Genomic DNA, 18,933 nt, shown 5'->3' on the forward strand with positions numbered 1-18,933 from the left:
GATGATTTCGTTTTCAAATAACCGAAAGAAAGCAGTTGTAATCTGAATAAAGGGAAAAAAGGCCATTCTTGAACATTGGGTGAGACATTCTTACTAATTTACTAGAGAACCATTTCGGATTTAAATATAACTTTTGTATGACTGATGCCTTTAGTGAGAGGTCTAATGCTTTAATATTTAATCATTTCTGACCTCTGAACTCAAATTCATTATATCAATAATCCATTTGAATTTTGTCTGGCTTGCAATTCCAAATAAAATGTAATATATTTTTTCCATATAATTTAAAAAGCAGGTCACTAGGTGTAGGCAAAACCATAAGCAAATAGGTAAATATGATATGACTAAAAAGTTAATCAGAGTGATTTTCCCACAAATATACATGTATTTTCCTTTCCATGGTAGCAACCTCATATCTATTTTTGCTAACTTTCAATAAAAATGTACACCTTTGTTTTTAAGCCACGGATTTCTAATCCCTTAATATTACTGTTGGATCTAATTTTAACAGCTAACTTTTCTATGGCAATAATAAATAGATATGCCGATAGTGGACTTCCCCCGAAGTCGGTTCCTCTCCTTGTTCGGGCGGCGTTCGACGTCACCGGTCTTCTAGCCATTGCCGAGCCTCCAGTACATTTTAACCTACTAATAACCTATTTATTTATGGTTGCGTAACTTCGTTGTTGTGTAGTGCAAACTATTTTATTTTTGCTGGTGTAAAGATCACGGGTCCTCTTCAACTCGGCACTTCATTACTTGAGGTTTACCAAAGTAATCCTATCTCTGGCTGGCCTGAGTTCCTCCTTCGTCTGCGGAGTGTCTTGTCCAAGCTGCTCCTGTTTGCTCTTCGCCTGGCTGGCCTAAGTTCCTCCTTCGTCTGCGGAGTGTCTTGTCCAAGCTGCTCCTGTTTGCTCTTCGCCTGGCTGGCCTGAGTTCCTCCTTCGTCTGTGGAGTGTCTTGTCCAAGCTGCTCCTGTTTGCTCTTCGCCTGGCTGGCCTGAGTTCCTCCTTCGTCTGCGGAGTGCCTTGTCCAAGCTGCTCCTTTTTGTTCTTCGCCTGGCTGTCAGTGGCTGCTCAACAATCTCAACGTTCTCTCTATCGACCTCAACACCCAATCTACTTACACGCGCAAACACTCACATTCAGACTCATACATACACGCTGTCTCTCTCTCCCCTTACCTTCGTTGGCCTCTAATTTAAAAAAAAAATTGTCAGAGAAAATGACAGTTTTCGTGGTATTGACTTTACTGAACTCTGGAGAAAACAAACATTGTCGCTGGGTGAGTACATTTGACAATGTGCTCTCCCGTCCATTGGACATTTTGTCTGCAGGAACTCGCTCTTTTTTACCCGGTCCACTCGTCCAAGTGCCGATGTATTTGTGGCATGATGTGAACAGTAAGAATTTGTGTCACTACCAAAGTCTAATGGTTTTAAATGACTGTTTTATATTGTCTGGAACCTCACTTGAAGAATTTGCTTGCAGTAGGTCTCTTAAAAAATAGAAGCCGTGCAAGGTTATTAAACAGAGGTGCCTAGTTATTCTTCTTTTGTTGATATCAGGTAACGTGCAACCTAACCCTGGCCCTGATATGCAATGTCTCCAAACCCCCTCTGATTTTAAATCTAGATCTGGTTTTGGTATTTTTCATTTAAATGTACGCAGCCTGTTGTCAAAAATGGATGGGGTTAGGATTTGGGCTAAATCAACTGATGCTGATGTAATTGTGTTTTCTGAACCCTGGCTCAGCAAGTCTGTTTTTGATAAGGATATTTGTATAAGTGGTTACAATGTTTATCGCACTGATCGGGTTAAGAAAGGTGGGGGTGTGGCTATATATGTCAAATCTAAATTCCCTTTAAGTATGGCAAAGTCTGAAACTATTTGTAAACAGTTGGATTTTCTTGCTTTGAATATTGAGGTTTCAAAGGGTCTCTCTATAACTGTGATTGGCTGTTATAGACCCCCCTCTGCTCTTGGTGATGCATTTTCTTCTTTGACGCACCTTATGTCTAAGCTTCTTTACAGTGAAATGATCTTGATTGGTGATCTCAACTGGTGTTGGTTAAAGCCGGTGTCTGATGATTTAAAAATGTTTTGTAATTCTATGAATCTTACCCAGTTGATTAACCCACCCAAATCTTAAATGCCCAGATAAATCTACCCTGATTGATTTGATATTGACAAATGTTCCACATAAATATTCTGCGGTTGGTGTTTTTTGTAAGGATTTAAGTGACCATTGTGCTGTTGTTGCTGTTAGAAATACTAAGGTTCCAAAGACAAACCACTTTTTATTCGTAAGAGAAATTTGAAGTGTTTTAATGAGCAGGCTTTCTTTCATGATTTGTTTTATTTTGACTGGAGCAGATTGAGCTTATCCCTGATGTGGAAACTGCCTGGAAATTCTTTCATGGTAGTTTTTCCCAAATAGTAAACAAACATGCCCCATTCCGCAGGTTCAGGGTTAAAGGGCGGGATAATCCATGGTTTTCTTCTGAGCTGTCTTGTATTATTCACAACCGTAATCTAGCCTGGGCTAAAGCAAGGAAATCATGTTCTGATGCTGATTGGCTTATTTTTAGGCAGTTACAAAATAAGTGTTATTTTCTTCTCAGGAAGGACAAGTCTGAATATTTTATGTCTGTTACCACTGATAACCTGAATGACCCTAGAAAGTTTTGGAAGGCTATTAAGTCTATGTCTGGTAACAGTAATGTTAACCTCTAGCACTTAGCCATCCCGGATCCGGGATCGTGAATACAGCCTCAAGCTCATTACCATAACGCAACGTTAACTATTCATGAAAATCGCAAATGAAATGAAATAAATATGCTAGCTCTCAAGCTTAGGCTTTTGTTAACAACACTGTCATCTCAGATTTTCAAAATATGCTTCTCAACCATAGGAAAACAATCATTTGTGTAACAGTAGCTAGCTAGCGTAGCATTTAGCGTTAGCATTAGCGTTAGCATTCAGCAGGCAACATTTTCACAAAAACCAGAAAAGCATTCAAATAAAATCATTTACCTTCGAAGAACTTCAGATGTTTTCATTGAGAAGACTCTGTTAGATAGCAAATGTTCAGTTTTTCCTGAAAGATTATTTGTTTAGGAGAAATCGCTCCGTTTGGTGCGTCATGTTTGGCTACCAAAAAAAAACGAAAATCCAGTCATCAAAACGCCAAACTTTTTTCCAAATTAACTCCATAATATCGACTGAAACATGGCAAACGTTGTTTAGAACCAATCCTCAAGGTGTTTTTCACGTATCTCTTCGATGATATATCGTTCGTGGAAGTGTGCTTTCTGTCCTGAATCCCAGGAGAAAATGCCCGCAACTGAAGATTACGCACCAATTTAGACAAAGGACACCGAGCGGACCCCTGGAAAATGTAGTCTCTTATGGCCAATCTTCCAATGATATGCCTACAAATACGTCACAATGCTGCAGACATCTTGAAGAAACGACAGAAAGCGCAGGCTCGTTCCTGGTGCATTCACAGCCATATAAGGAGACATTGGAAAACAGAGCTTCAGAAATTCTGCTCATTTCCTGTTTGAAGTTTCATCTTGGTTTCGCCTGTAGCATGAGTTATGTGGCACTCACAGATAATATCTTTGCAGTTTTGGAAACGTTAGACTGTTTTCTTTCCAAAGCTGTCAATTATATGCATAGTCGAGCATCTTTTCGTGACAAAATATTGCGCTTAAAACGGGCACGTTTTTTTATCCAATAATGAAATAGCGCCCCCATAGACTCAACTGGCTAATGAATTACCGTCATGTGTATTGAAGGACTCTGTTGCTGTATATGACAACTGAAATGCTGAATTGTTTCAATGAGCACTTTGTATCATCTGGTAGGCTGTTTGATTCAGTGTCCTCCGTCTCTGTACAACCCTGTGTGGATGAACCAGTGAGAGCTGGTCAAACTTTTTGCTTTTTGCCATTCTCAGTGCAGGTGGTACATAAAGTCCTGAAGTCCATAGATCAGACAAAGCCTGCAGGTCCTGATCTTTTGGATCCCTGCTTTTTAAATCTGGCAGCTGATTTCATAGCTGAACCACTTACATATCTGTTCAATCTAACCCTGGAATGTAATGAAATTCCAAAGATCTGGAAATCAGCATTTGTCCAACCACTTTTAAAAGGGGGAGATCCAACTCTTTTAAATAATTATAGGCCAATCTCAAAGCTGTCAGCCCAGGTGAAAATACTTGAAACCCTTGTAAGTGAACAGCTAAAATAGTTTTTATTTACTAACTCTATTTGATCAATGTACCAATCGGGCTTCAGGAAGAAGCATAGCACAATTACAGCAGCCATGAAGGTTTTAAATGATATCACTGAAGCCATTGACAAAAAACAGCACTGTGTCTCACTTTTTATTGATCTCTCTAAGGCTTTTGATACAGTTGATCATGCTATACTAAGGCAGAGATTGTTGAGTGTAGGTCTTTCGGAGCATGCAGTTGCATGGTTTGCTAACTATCTGTCTGATAGAACTCAATGCACTCAATTTGATGGGCTTATGTCTGTTCAATTGTCTGTCTTGAATGGTGTGCCCCAAGGCTCTGTACTTGGTCCTCTCTTATTCACTATTTATATAAATGATTTAAACAAAAATGTCCAAAATGCATAACTTCATTTTTATGCTGATGATACTGTTATTTACTGTTGTGCCTCGTCTCTTACAAAAGCTTTCCAGAACATGCAAACTGCTTTTTATACTGTTCAACATACCTTGTGTCAATTGAAGCTTATCCTCAATACTGACAAAACTAAACTAATGGTGTTTTATAATGCAAGAAATAGACCTCTGAACCTTTCACCTATTACTACCTGTCAGGGCAAGGAGATTGAGGTTGTAACCTTGTATAAATATCTTGGAATTTTAATTGATGACGGCCTCTCTTTTAAATTGCATATTCAACAACTTACAAAAAATTGAAGCTGAAATTGGGATTTTAATTTTAGGAATAAGGCCTGTTTTTCTTTTGAAGCCAGAAGGAGGCTAGTATCAGCTACATTTATGCCTTTACTAGACTATGGGGATATTTTATATATGAATGCTTCTGCTCAGTGTTTGAGATCAATTGACACTCTTTACCATGGCACTTTGAGATTTATTTTAAACTGCAAAACCCTTACGCACCCCTGCACTTTGTATACCAGGGTTGGCTGGCCTTCTCTAGTCACTCGTAGGCTCAGTCACTGGTATACTTTTATTTACAAAGCCATTTTGGGTTTACTACCTTTTTATTTGTGCATTTTTATTGTTCAGAAATGTGGTGGGTACTCTCTTCGTTCGCTGGACTTTATCCTGCTAACTGTTCCAAATGTCCGAACTGAATTTGGTAAAAGGGCTTTTATGTTCTCTGCGCCATCGTCTTGGAACACCTTACAAAATACTTTAAAACTGGAAGAACTTGTCCCTATTGGTGTTTTTAAATCACCGATAAAGGATTTTGAGGCTGATTCCCTGACCTGTCAATGTTTTTAATTGCTGTTTTATACTCTTGTGAATTCAATGGTTTTTACTAGATTACTTGTAGTTTTTCATGTTGTCTGTCTATAATTTTTTTATAATGACTTGGTGCTGCCTATCTTGGCCAGGGCGCTCTTGAAAAATAGATTTTAATCTCAATTTGCCCTTCCTGGTTAAATAAAGGTTAAATAAAATAAATAAAAATGTCCATTTGTTTTGTCTTGTTTTCCCACACACCTGGTTTACATTTCCCTCATTACTTGTCATGTATTTAACCCTCTGTTCCCCCCATGTCTGCGTGTGAAATTGTTTATTGTCAAGGTTGGCACGCTTCCGGTTGGTTTGCACCGGGTTTTGTTTTATTACCTGTGCTTTGTGGCAGCCGGTACTTTGTACTTGGGTTTTTGTACTTTGTGATGCCTCTCTTGTTCGTTGGGCATTTGTTTTGTGACGCGGATGCGTTCTGTGCAAATGATTGCCTTAGTAAAGTGCTTTTTCCACTCATCTCTGCTCTCCTGCGCCTGACTTCCATGCACCAGCTACACTCACCCCTTGACAGGACAACCTTGTTTTACTCCTCTTGACAGTTCGAAACTTTCTGAGATGTAGCCAAAATTTAAATATTCCAGGCATCTATATATAAACTGCAGTCGTTGTTAATCAAAAGCCTTTTCAAAGTCAGCTATGAAATCCAGGCCTGGTTTCACAGATATTTCATAGTATTCTATTGTTTCCAGTACTTGTCTTACATTATCTCCAATGCAAAAAACTGTCTGATTAGGATGAATAATATCTGACAAAACCTTTTTAATTCTATGCACCAGGCATTTAGCTAGAATTTTTGCATCACAACACTGAAGTGTAAGAGGCCTTCAATTACATTTTTTAAATGGACTGGATCTTTATATATACCACTTGGATCCTGTTTCAGTAATTATGATATCAGACCTTCTTGTTGCGTGTCCGATAATCTACCATTTATATAGGAGTGGTTAAAACATGCAACTAATGGTCCTCTGAGTATATCAAAAAAAGTTTGGTATACTTCCACTGGTGTAACATCCAGCCCTGGAGTTTTCACGGACTTAAAGGCTTTAATTGCATCAAGAAGTTCCTCCTCAGTAATTTGGCCTTCAAACGAGTCTTTCTGTACAGATGTTAATTTAGATTATTAAAAATCCATACAATTAGCTTCGGTTAGTGGAGATGGAGGAGACAAACGAAAACATATTCTTAAAGTACATTACTCCTCTTTCAAAATATAGTTCAAATCAAATCAAATTGTATTAGTCACGTGCGCCGAATACAACCTTACAGTGAAATGCTTACTTACGAGCCCCTAACCAACAATGCAGTTTAAAAAAAATACAGATAAGAATAAGAGATAAAAGTAATACGTAATTAAAGAGCAGCAGTAAAATAACAATAGTGAGACTATATACAGAGGGGTACCGATACAGACTCAATGTGCGGGGGTACCGGTTAGTTGAGGTAGTATGCACATGTAGGTAGAGTTATTAAAGTGACTACGCATAGATAACAACAGAGAGTAGCAGTGGTGTAAAGAGGGGGAGGGGTAGCAGAGAGAACAGTCGGTAGCAGAGAGAACAGTCTATGACTGGAGTGGCTGGGGTCTTTGGCAATTTTTAGGGCCTTCCTCTGACACCGTCTGGTATAGAGGTCCCGGATGGCAGGAAGCTTGGCCCCAGTGATATACTGGGACGTTCGCACTACCCTCTGTAGTGCCTTGCGGTCGGAGGCTGAGCAGTTGCCATACCAGGCAGTGATGCAACCAGTCAGGATGCTCTCGATGGTGCAGCTGTAGAACCTTTTGAGGATCTGAGGACCCATGCCAAATCTTTTCAGTCTCCTGAGGGGGAATAGGTTTGTAGGTTTAGCTTATTGATGAGCTTTGAGGGTACTTTGGTGTTGAACGCTGGCTGAGCTGTAGTCAATGAATAGCATTCTCGCATAGGTGTACCTTTTGTCCAGGTGGGAACGGGCAATGTGGAGTGCAATAGAGACTGCATCATCTGTGGAGCTGTTGGGGCGGTATGCAAATTGGAGTGGGTCTAGGGTTTCTGGGATGATGGTGTTGATGTGAGCCATGACCAGCATTTCAAAGCACTTAAATGGCTACAGAGGTGAGTGCTACGGGTTGGTAGTCATTTAGGCAGGTTACCTTAGTGTTCTTGGGAACAGGCACTATGGTGATCTGCTTAAAACATGTTGGTATTACAAACACGGATAGGGAGAGGTTGAAAATGTCAGCGAAGACACTTGCCAGTTGGTCAGCGCATGCTCGCAGTACACGTCCTGGTAATCCGTCTGGCCCTGCGGCCTTGTGAATGTTGACCTTTTTAAAGGTCTTACTCACATCGGCTGCGGAGAGTGTGATCGCACAAGTCTTCCGGAACAGCTGGTGCTCTCATGCATGTTTCAGTGTTATTTGCCTCGAAGCGAGCATAGAAGTACTTTAGCTCGTCTGGTAGGCTCGTGTCACTGGGCAGCTCTCGGCTGTGCTTCCCTTTGTAGTCTGTAATGGTTTGCAGGCCCTGCCACATCCGACGAGCTTCAGAGCCGGTGTAGTACGACTTGATCTTAGTCCTGTATTGATGCTTTGCCTGTTTGATGGTTCGTCAGAGGGCATAGTGGGATTTCTTATAAGCTTCACGGTTAGAGTCCCGCTCCTTGAAAGCGGCAGCTCTAGCCTTTAGCTCAGTGCGGATGCTGCCTATAATCCATGGCTTCTGGTTGGAGTATGTACGTACAATCACTGTGGGGACAACATCATCGATACACTTATTGATGAAGCCAAAGACACTCCTCAATGCCATCGGAGGAATCCCGGAACATATTCCAGTCTGTGCTAGCAAAACAGTCCTGTAGCTTAGCATCTGCTTCATCTGACCACTTTTTTATTGATCTAGTCACTGGTGCTTCCCGCTTTAATTTTTGCTTGTAAGCAGGAATCAGGAGAATAGAATTATGGTCAGATTTGCCAAATGGAGGGCAAGGGAGAGCCTTGTATGTGGCTCTGTGTGTGGAGTATAGGTGTTCCAGAGTTATTTTTCCTCTGGTTGCACATTTAACATGCTGATAGAAATTTGGTAAAAACGGATTTAAGTTTCCCTGCATTAAAGTCCCCGACTACTAGGCGCGCCGCCTCTGGGTGAGCGTTTTCTTGTTTACTTATGGCGGAATACAGCTCATTCAATGCTGTCTTAGTGCCAGCCTCTGACTGGGGTGGTATGTAAACAGCTACGAAGAATACAGATGAAAACTCTCTCGGTAGGTAGTGTGGTCTACAGCTTATCATGAGATGCTCTACCTCTACCTGAAACGAGCAATTGCTCGAGACTTCCTTAGATGTCGTGCACCAGCTCATGATTCCGGTGAATCATGAGTGACTCCATCATTTGTAACACATTTTTCAAAACAAAAAAAATTCAAAACAAACTAAAAATAATTTGATGCATTTTTCCCCATATTCCATCCAGTTTGCTTTATTTTTATAATATATTACACTGGATCTTTCTAGAATAAGTTCCTCCATTTATTTTTGTTTTTCCTCGTAACTTATTCTGTGCCTCTATGGTACAGTTTTTATTGCTATCTATCTGTACTGTTAGTCCTTCAATTTCCTTTGTTAATATGTACTCTTTTGACCTAAATTGCTTTTGTTTTATCGATGAGTACTAAATTGCATGGCCTCTAAAGGCACATTTAAAAGTGTCCCATACAATAAGGGCATCTGATGTACCTATGTTATGTTGAAAAAAGTCAGTTATGAATTCTTCTGTCCTAGTTAATCATCCAGTAGGCTTTGATTAAATTTCCAATATCCTCGCCCATGTGGAAATTCTGTAAGAGTAATATATATACCAATTATGTCTGTTCAATTGTCTGTCTTGAATGGTGTGCCCCAAGGCTCTGTACTTGGTCCTCTCTTATTCACTATTTATATAAATGATTTAAACAAAAATGTCCAAAATGCATAACTTCATTTTTATGCTGATGATACTGTTATTTACTGTTGTGCCTCGTCTCTTACAAAAGCTTTCCAGAACATGCAAACTGCTTTTTATACTGTTCAACATACCTTGTGTCAATTGAAGCTTATCCTCAATACTGACAAAACTAAACTAATGGTGTTTTATAATGCAAGAAATAGACCTCTGAACCTTTCACCTATTACTACCTGTCAGGGCAAGGAGATTGAGGTTGTAACCTTGTATAAATATCTTGGAATTTTAATTGATGACGGCCTCTCTTTTAAATTGCATATTCAACAACTTACAAAAAATTGAAGCTGAAATTGGGATTTTAATTTTAGGAATAAGGCCTGTTTTTCTTTTGAAGCCAGAAGGAGGCTAGTATCAGCTACATTTATGCCTTTACTAGACTATGGGGATATTTTATATATGAATGCTTCTGCTCAGTGTTTGAGATCAATTGACACTCTTTACCATGGCACTTTGAGATTTATTTTAAACTGCAAAACCCTTACGCACCCCTGCACTTTGTATACCAGGGTTGGCTGGCCTTCTCTAGTCACTCGTAGGCTCAGTCACTGGTATACTTTTATTTACAAAGCCATTTTGGGTTTACTACCTTTTTATTTGTGCATTTTTATTGTTCAGAAATGTGGTGGGTACTCTCTTCGTTCGCTGGACTTTATCCTGCTAACTGTTCCAAATGTCCGAACTGAATTTGGTAAAAGGGCTTTTATGTTCTCTGCGCCATCGTCTTGGAACACCTTACAAAATACTTTAAAACTGGAAGAACTTGTCCCTATTGGTGTTTTTAAATCACCGATAAAGGATTTTGAGGCTGATTCCCTGACCTGTCAATGTTTTTAATTGCTGTTTTATACTCTTGTGAATTCAATGGTTTTTACTAGATTACTTGTAGTTTTTCATGTTGTCTGTCTATAATTTTTTTATAATGACTTGGTGCTGCCTATCTTGGCCAGGGCGCTCTTGAAAAATAGATTTTAATCTCAATTTGCCCTTCCTGGTTAAATAAAGGTTAAATAAAATAAATAAAAATGTCCATTTGTTTTGTCTTGTTTTCCCACACACCTGGTTTACATTTCCCTCATTACTTGTCATGTATTTAACCCTCTGTTCCCCCCATGTCTGCGTGTGAAATTGTTTATTGTCAAGGTTGGCACGCTTCCGGTTGGTTTGCACCGGGTTTTGTTTTATTACCTGTGCTTTGTGGCAGCCGGTACTTTGTACTTGGGTTTTTGTACTTTGTGATGCCTCTCTTGTTCGTTGGGCATTTGTTTTGTGACGCGGATGCGTTCTGTGCAAATGATTGCCTTAGTAAAGTGCTTTTTCCACTCATCTCTGCTCTCCTGCGCCTGACTTCCATGCACCAGCTACACTCACCCCTTGACAGGACAACCTTGTTTTACTCCTCTTGACAGTTCGAAACTTTCTGAGATGTAGCCAAAATTTAAATATTCCAGGCATCTATATATAAACTGCAGTCGTTGTTAATCAAAAGCCTTTTCAAAGTCAGCTATGAAATCCAGGCCTGGTTTCACAGATATTTCATAGTATTCTATTGTTTCCAGTACTTGTCTTACATTATCTCCAATGCAAAAAACTGTCTGATTAGGATGAATAATATCTGACAAAACCTTTTTAATTCTATGCACCAGGCATTTAGCTAGAATTTTTGCATCACAACACTGAAGTGTAAGAGGCCTTCAATTACATTTTTTAAATGGACTGGATCTTTATATATACCACTTGGATCCTGTTTCAGTAATTATGATATCAGACCTTCTTGTTGCGTGTCCGATAATCTACCATTTATATAGGAGTGGTTAAAACATGCAACTAATGGTCCTCTGAGTATATCAAAAAAAGTTTGGTATACTTCCACTGGTGTAACATCCAGCCCTGGAGTTTTCACGGACTTAAAGGCTTTAATTGCATCAAGAAGTTCCTCCTCAGTAATTTGGCCTTCAAACGAGTCTTTCTGTACAGATGTTAATTTAGATTATTAAAAATCCATACAATTAGCTTCGGTTAGTGGAGATGGAGGAGACAAACGAAAACATATTCTTAAAGTACATTACTCCTCTTTCAAAATATAGTTCAAATCAAATCAAATTGTATTAGTCACGTGCGCCGAATACAACCTTACAGTGAAATGCTTACTTACGAGCCCCTAACCAACAATGCAGTTTAAAAAAAATACAGATAAGAATAAGAGATAAAAGTAATACGTAATTAAAGAGCAGCAGTAAAATAACAATAGTGAGACTATATACAGAGGGGTACCGATACAGACTCAATGTGCGGGGGTACCGGTTAGTTGAGGTAGTATGCACATGTAGGTAGAGTTATTAAAGTGACTACGCATAGATAACAACAGAGAGTAGCAGTGGTGTAAAGAGGGGGAGGGGTAGCAGAGAGAACAGTCGGTAGCAGAGAGAACAGTCTATGACTGGAGTGGCTGGGGTCTTTGGCAATTTTTAGGGCCTTCCTCTGACACCGTCTGGTATAGAGGTCCCGGATGGCAGGAAGCTTGGCCCCAGTGATATACTGGGACGTTCGCACTACCCTCTGTAGTGCCTTGCGGTCAGAGGCTGAGCAGTTGCCATACCAGGCAGTGATGCAACCAGTCAGGATGCTCTCGATGGTGCAGCTGTAGAACCTTTTGAGGATCTGAGGACCCATGCCAAATCTTTTCAGTCTCCTGAGGGGGAATAGGTTTGTAGGTTTAGCTTATTGATGAGCTTTGAGGGTACTTTGGTGTTGAACGCTGGCTGAGCTGTAGTCAATGAATAGCATTCTCGCATAGGTGTACCTTTTGTCCAGGTGGGAACGGGCAATGTGGAGTGCAATAGAGACTGCATCATCTGTGGAGCTGTTGGGGCGGTATGCAAATTGGAGTGGGTCTAGGGTTTCTGGGATGATGGTGTTGATGTGAGCCATGACCAGCATTTCAAAGCACTTAAATGGCTACAGAGGTGAGTGCTACGGGTTGGTAGTCATTTAGGCAGGTTACCTTAGTGTTCTTGGGAACAGGCACTATGGTGATCTGCTTAAAACATGTTGGTATTACAAACACGGATAGGGAGAGGTTGAAAATGTCAGCGAAGACACTTGCCAGTTGGTCAGCGCATGCTCGCAGTACACGTCCTGGTAATCCGTCTGGCCCTGCGGCCTTGTGAATGTTGACCTTTTTAAAGGTCTTACTCACATCGGCTGCGGAGAGTGTGATCGCACAAGTCTTCCGGAACAGCTGGTGCTCTCATGCATGTTTCAGTGTTATTTGCCTCGAAGCGAGCATAGAAGTACTTTAGCTCGTCTGGTAGGCTCGTGTCACTGGGCAGCTCTCGGCTGTGCTTCCCTTTGTAGTCTGTAATGGTTTGCAGGCCCTGCCACATCCGACGAGCTTCAGAGCCGGTGTAGTACGACTTGATCTTAGTCCTGTATTGATGCTTTGCCTGTTTGATGGTTCGTCAGAGGGCATAGTGGGATTTCTTATAAGCTTCACGGTTAGAGTCCCGCTCCTTGAAAGCGGCAGCTCTAGCCTTTAGCTCAGTGCGGATGCTGCCTATAATCCATGGCTTCTGGTTGGAGTATGTACGTACAATCACTGTGGGGACAACATCATCGATACACTTATTGATGAAGCCAAAGACACTCCTCAATGCCATCGGAGGAATCCCGGAACATATTCCAGTCTGTGCTAGCAAAACAGTCCTGTAGCTTAGCATCTGCTTCATCTGACCACTTTTTTATTGATCTAGTCACTGGTGCTTCCCGCTTTAATTTTTGCTTGTAAGCAGGAATCAGGAGAATAGAATTATGGTCAGATTTGCCAAATGGAGGGCAAGGGAGAGCCTTGTATGTGGCTCTGTGTGTGGAGTATAGGTGTTCCAGAGTTATTTTTCCTCTGGTTGCACATTTAACATGCTGATAGAAATTTGGTAAAAACGGATTTAAGTTTCCCTGCATTAAAGTCCCCGACTACTAGGCGCGCCGCCTCTGGGTGAGCGTTTTCTTGTTTACTTATGGCGGAATACAGCTCATTCAATGCTGTCTTAGTGCCAGCCTCTGACTGGGGTGGTATGTAAACAGCTACGAAGAATACAGATGAAAACTCTCTCGGTAGGTAGTGTGGTCTACAGCTTATCATGAGATGCTCTACCTCTACCTGAAACGAGCAATTGCTCGAGACTTCCTTAGATGTCGTGCACCAGCTCATGATTCCGGTGAATCATGAGTGACTCCATCATTTGTAACACATTTTTCAAAACAAAAAAAATTCAAAACAAACTAAAAATAATTTGATGCATTTTTCCCCATATTCCATCCAGTTTGCTTTATTTTTATAATATATTACACTGGATCTTTCTAGAATAAGTTCCTCCATTTATTTTTGTTTTTCCTCGTAACTTATTCTGTGCCTCTATGGTACAGTTTTTATTGCTATCTATCTGTACTGTTAGTCCTTCAATTTCCTTTGTTAATATGTACTCTTTTGACCTAAATTGCTTTTGTTTTATCGATGAGTACTAAATTGCATGGCCTCTAAAGGCACATTTAAAAGTGTCCCATACAATAAGGGCATCTGATGTACCTATGTTATGTTGAAAAAAGTCAGTTATGAATTCTTCTGTCCTAGTTAATCATCCAGTAGGCTTTGATTAAATTTCCAATATCCTCGCCCATGTGGAAATTCTGTAAGAGTAATATATATACCAATTACGTAATAGTCCGACCGCATTCTGTCCCCTAATGTGTTTATATTAATTTACGGTCAATTACCAAGAGACCGGCAGACTTTTGCATGACAATAACAGTCTGACAAAATGTAATGGCCACCACAGCCCAAATTGATCCTGCATATTACAGTGGCATATTGCTGGTTGTGCGTGTTACCTGTAGCTCTTGAACCCAGGAGCAGTGCCAGTAAGACATGTTGCACCATTTGACAAAGAACTGCCTCTCTGGTCGGCCGGCCAATGGGACAGGGTCTGGGGCCTCGGCTGGGAGGTCCAGGGGGCGGGGCACAGGTGTAGGGGAAGGAGGTTCACCCCACTTCCAGGTCAGAACCTTCTGGACTTTACCTTTCATGCCCGGGCACTAAGGGAAATTCAGGAACAATCAGATACAGCGGGGCAAAAAAATTATTTAGTCAGCCACCAATTGTGCAAGTTCTCCCACTTAAAAACATGAGAGAGGCCTGTAATTTTCATCATAGGTACAATTCAACTATGACAGACAAAATGAGAAAAAAAATCCAGAAAATCACATTGTAGGATTTTTTATGAATGTATTTTGCAAATTATGGTGGAAAATAAGTATTTGGTCAATAACAAAACTTTATCTCAATACTTTGTTATATACCCTTTGTTGGCAATGACAGAGGTCAAACGTTTTCTGTAAGTCTTCACAAGGCTTTCACACACTGTTGCTGGTATTTGGGCCCATTCCTCTAGAGCAGTGATGTTTTGGGGCTGTTGCTGGGCAACACGGACTTTCAACTCCCTCCAAAGATTTTCTGTTGGGTTGAGATCTGGAGACTGGCTAGGCCACTCCAGGACCTTGAAATGCTTCTTACGAAGCCACTCCTTCGTTGCCCGGGCGGTGTGTTTGGGATCATTGTCATGCTGAAAGACCCAGCCACGTTTCATCTTCAATGCCCTTGCTGATGGAAGGAGGTTTTCAATCAAAATCTCACGATACATGGCCCCATTCATTCTTTCCTTTACACGGATCAGTCGTCCTGGTCCCTTTGCAGAAAAACAGCCCCAAAGCATGATGTTTCCATCCCCATGCTTCACAGTAGGTATGGTGTTCTTTGGATACAACTCAGCATTCTTTGTCCTCCAAACACGACGAGTTGAGTTTTTACCAAAAAGTTATATTTTGGTTTCATCTGACCATATGACATTCTCCCAATCTTCTTCTGGATCATCCAAATGCTCTCTAGCAAACTTCAGACGGGCCTGGACATGTACTGGCTTAAGCAGGGGGACACGTCTGGCACGGCAGGATTTGAGTCCCTGGCGGCGTAGTGTGTTACTGATGGTAGGCTTTGTTACTTTGGTCCCAGCTCTCTGCAGGTCATTCACTAGGTCCCCCCGTGTGGTTCTGGGATTTTTGCTCACCGTTCTTGCGATCATTTTGACCCCATGGGGTGAGATCTTGTGTGGAGCCCCAGATCGAGGAAGATTATCAGTGGTCTTGTATGTCTTTTATTTCCTAATAATTGCTCCCACAGTTGATTTCTTCAAACAAAGCTGATTACCTATTGCAGATTCAGTCTTCCCAGCCTGGTGCAGGTCTACAATTGTGTTTCTGGTGTCCTTTGACAGCTCTTTGGTCTTGGCCATAGTGGAGTTTGGAGTGTGACTGTTTGAGGTTGTGGACAGGTGTATTTTATACTGATAACAATTTCAAACAGGTGCCATTAATACAGGTAACGAATGGAGGACAGAGGAGCCTCTTAAAGAAGAAGTTACAGGTCTGTGAGAGCCAGAAATTGCTTGTGACCAAATACTTATTTTCCACCATAATTTGCAAATAAATTCATTAAAAATCCAACAATGTGATTTTCTGGATTTTTTTTCTCATTTTGTCTGCATAGTTGAAGTGTACCTATGCTGAAAATTACAGGCCTCTCTCATCTTTTTAAGTGGGAGAACTTGCACAATTGTTGGCTGACTAAATACTTTTTTGCACCACTGTATACATTCACAAAGAAATATCTTGTGTAAAAAATACCTACTTTGTCAGTCATGTCAACACTACATATTGCATTTCTATCTGCAATCTTTCGTCATTATAAATTTAAAAACCAACGCCAGCGTATACGAGGAGAGATCGGAAATGAGAGTGAAATGGCAGCTGTATAGCTGACTCAACTCAAATCAAGAATTCCATATGAAGCCACCAACACAAGTATAATAGAACATGTTCCCCTTAATAATAATGTACATCCAACACCCACCCATAAGTTCAGATTCATTCTCTCTCTCTCACACACAGACATACACAGGGTGGCAGGGCTCACCATGCAGCGTGGGCAGATCCATTCCCCGTTGGGTATCTCGGGGAGGGGGGGGTTGAGACAGTGGATGTGGTAGGAGGAGGTACAGGTGTCACAGCACAGCAGCTCTCCTCCATCCTTACACACCCTGCAGAACTCTATGTGATGGTCATCCTCCTCCTCTACCCATCCCTCATCCCTCCCTACCTCCTCATCCTCCCCCTCTCCCTCAGACAGCTCCTCTCTGGCCTCCCACTGGATCCCCTCCTTCTCCTGCAGGGAGGAACAACAAGAGAGTGGGAGGAGAGAGCAGGAGGGGGAGGGGGTACAAGAATGTGGGAGGGGTGTGGCGGAGGGGGTAGTGAGAGTGCAGGAAGGGGAGTGAGGAGGGAGAGGGAAGGAAGAGGTGGGGAGGTGTTGAGAGGAAATGGGAAGAGAGGGGAGTGGAATGATGGAGGGGAAGCGAGAGTGGGTGAAAGGGGGCAGAACCAGAGAGGGGAGGTGAGAGTAGGGGAGGAAGGGGGGGGGGTGATGAAGGACAAAGGGAAGAAGAGTGAAAGATAGGAGGAGTGAAAGAGAGAAAGACCAGGATAGGAAAAGGTCAATGTCAGAAATAGGATATCACACCAATCTTTAGTCATTAAAGAGAAAATACATACAGTGTATACAAGCAATATGGTGTAAACTCTACCTAACCATGGGTTGGACTATGGGCCAACTTCAGACTGGGTACATTGTGTACTTACACAGTGGGGGCAGCTCCACTTGCCCTCGGGGGCCTTCTCCATGTCGGGGTCAAGACAGACCATGTGGTAGGCCCTGGGACAGGTGTCACACAGGATGATCTCCCCTCCCTGCTGGCACACCTCACAGTAGTCCTGGTGGTCTGTCTCATAGCCGTCACCATCCTCCTCAACTGGGATGGGAAGAGGAGGAGTTAGGGAGGGGGAGGAGTTAGGAGGGAGGGGGATGGTACATGATGATGGTCCTGTCAAAAACATTTAATATTATCAAATGATTGGCTGAGAGCCAGGTCCTTGGTTCCTCTAATCCTCTGATTCCTCTAATCACATGATCATCAACAACAAAATTAGTTAGTTAGTGCTGGAATGGAAGAAAAGCCTGAACCCACTATAGCTCTCCTGATCTAAGGTATGTGACTGACCACTAGTCTACATGCTATAGCCCCAGGCTATAGCATGTAGACACCTCCATTACATAGAATGAGAGGTCAAGAGATGACAGTTGCGTTTCCATGCCAACCTTTCTTCTTCTTCTTGGCGGTCTTGGCCTTCTTCTTGGAGCGGCTGCTGTGGCTGTTGGAGCCGTCCGACACTTCAAAGGTCCCGTCGTCAAAGTCACTCTCCACGTCAAGCTCATCCTCCTCACTCTGACAACAACACAGGGAGAGAAACAGAGACAAAGATACAATGATAGAACTGTGGGACAGAAGTATGGCAAGGCTTACTGCATATCAGTTGATTCTCAGACAAGTTAGTTTTCTTACCGAGGATCTCTTCCTCTTGCTGCTGAAGCCTCCCAGTTTGATCTTGAGCGGAGCCACCTTCTTGGCTTTGGGCTTGGGGGCAGCCTTAGGGTTGGGCTTGGACCTCCTGCGAGCATTGGGGCCTGCAGAGGGCGATGGAGTTCAATTATTCCCTTATTCTACAACGAATACCCAACAATAACATTATACATGCTCCCTCCATCAGCATTCCTTTAACTTGTTCCTCACCTTTGCCCTCTTTGGTCTTGGCCTTGCGGAGTGGGGGTGCAGGCACAGCGGGCACAGCTACAGGTACGGAAGCGAGTGCAGCTGGAGGGGACTCTTTCGCGGCACTACCCCCCGCCCCTGTATCCCCTCCTGCCTCTGTCCCTGCCACCACCATGCTTTCCACGGCCGCAGCCACGTTGGCAGCTGCCAGGGCTGCGTTGGCACTGGCACAGCCCTACAGAGGGTTAGACAAGGCAGCATGGTAATCAGGACCTTTGCTATAAAGAACATGCAATCATTGTCAAAATACATTTGTAAGGTATTGTAATAGCAATGTAATGTCATGTTATAGCAATGTAATGTCATGTAATAGCAATGCCTTGTATTGGGTTGTGTTACCTTCAGAGGGTTGTTGGTGCTGAACTCCCTCCACTTGGCCATCATCAGAGTCATCATCCTGGACACAGCGATCTTGGGGTTCTTGGCTGCGATGAGGGGTCTGGGGAAGTGAGGGCAAAGGAGAGGCAGAGGTTAAGTTTGGGGCACTCTACGGGGAGCCGGCAGAAAGTGGATGTTTGCGGTTTTCAGGGATACAGTATTTTCAACATAACTTCCATTTGCTCTGAAAAACAGATGTGGGGACTCCTTTCAAGCGTATTTTTATGCCTGCTGTTAGTTTCAGTTCGGGGTAGAAGTAGG

At 42.1% G+C, this 18,933-nt stretch overlaps 1 protein-coding gene across 5 annotated transcripts in view; it reads right to left on the minus strand.

Annotated features, from left to right (window-relative positions):
- Positions 1–18,933, minus strand: part of LOC110537414 (chromodomain-helicase-DNA-binding protein 4) — a 76,735-nt gene that overhangs the window by 55,392 nt on the left and 2,410 nt on the right. For all 5 annotated transcript variants that reach the window (XM_036941386.1, XM_036941374.1, XM_036941383.1 and 2 more), the window contains exons 6-12: positions 18,634–18,733; positions 18,256–18,469; positions 18,028–18,149; positions 17,784–17,910; positions 17,267–17,436; positions 16,545–16,793; positions 14,408–14,611 (exon numbers count right to left, since the gene is read on the minus strand). In XM_036941386.1, the coding sequence (XP_036797281.1) occupies positions 14,408–14,611; positions 16,545–16,793; positions 17,267–17,436; positions 17,784–17,910; positions 18,028–18,149; positions 18,256–18,469; positions 18,634–18,733 (1,186 nt within the window). The remainder of the gene's footprint in view (positions 1–14,407; positions 14,612–16,544; positions 16,794–17,266; positions 17,437–17,783; positions 17,911–18,027; positions 18,150–18,255; positions 18,470–18,633; positions 18,734–18,933) is intronic.

The sequence above is a fragment of the Oncorhynchus mykiss genome, chromosome 2 (assembly GCF_013265735.2).
Source record: "Oncorhynchus mykiss isolate Arlee chromosome 2, USDA_OmykA_1.1, whole genome shotgun sequence".
Taxonomy (NCBI): Eukaryota; Metazoa; Chordata; class Actinopteri; order Salmoniformes; family Salmonidae; genus Oncorhynchus; species Oncorhynchus mykiss.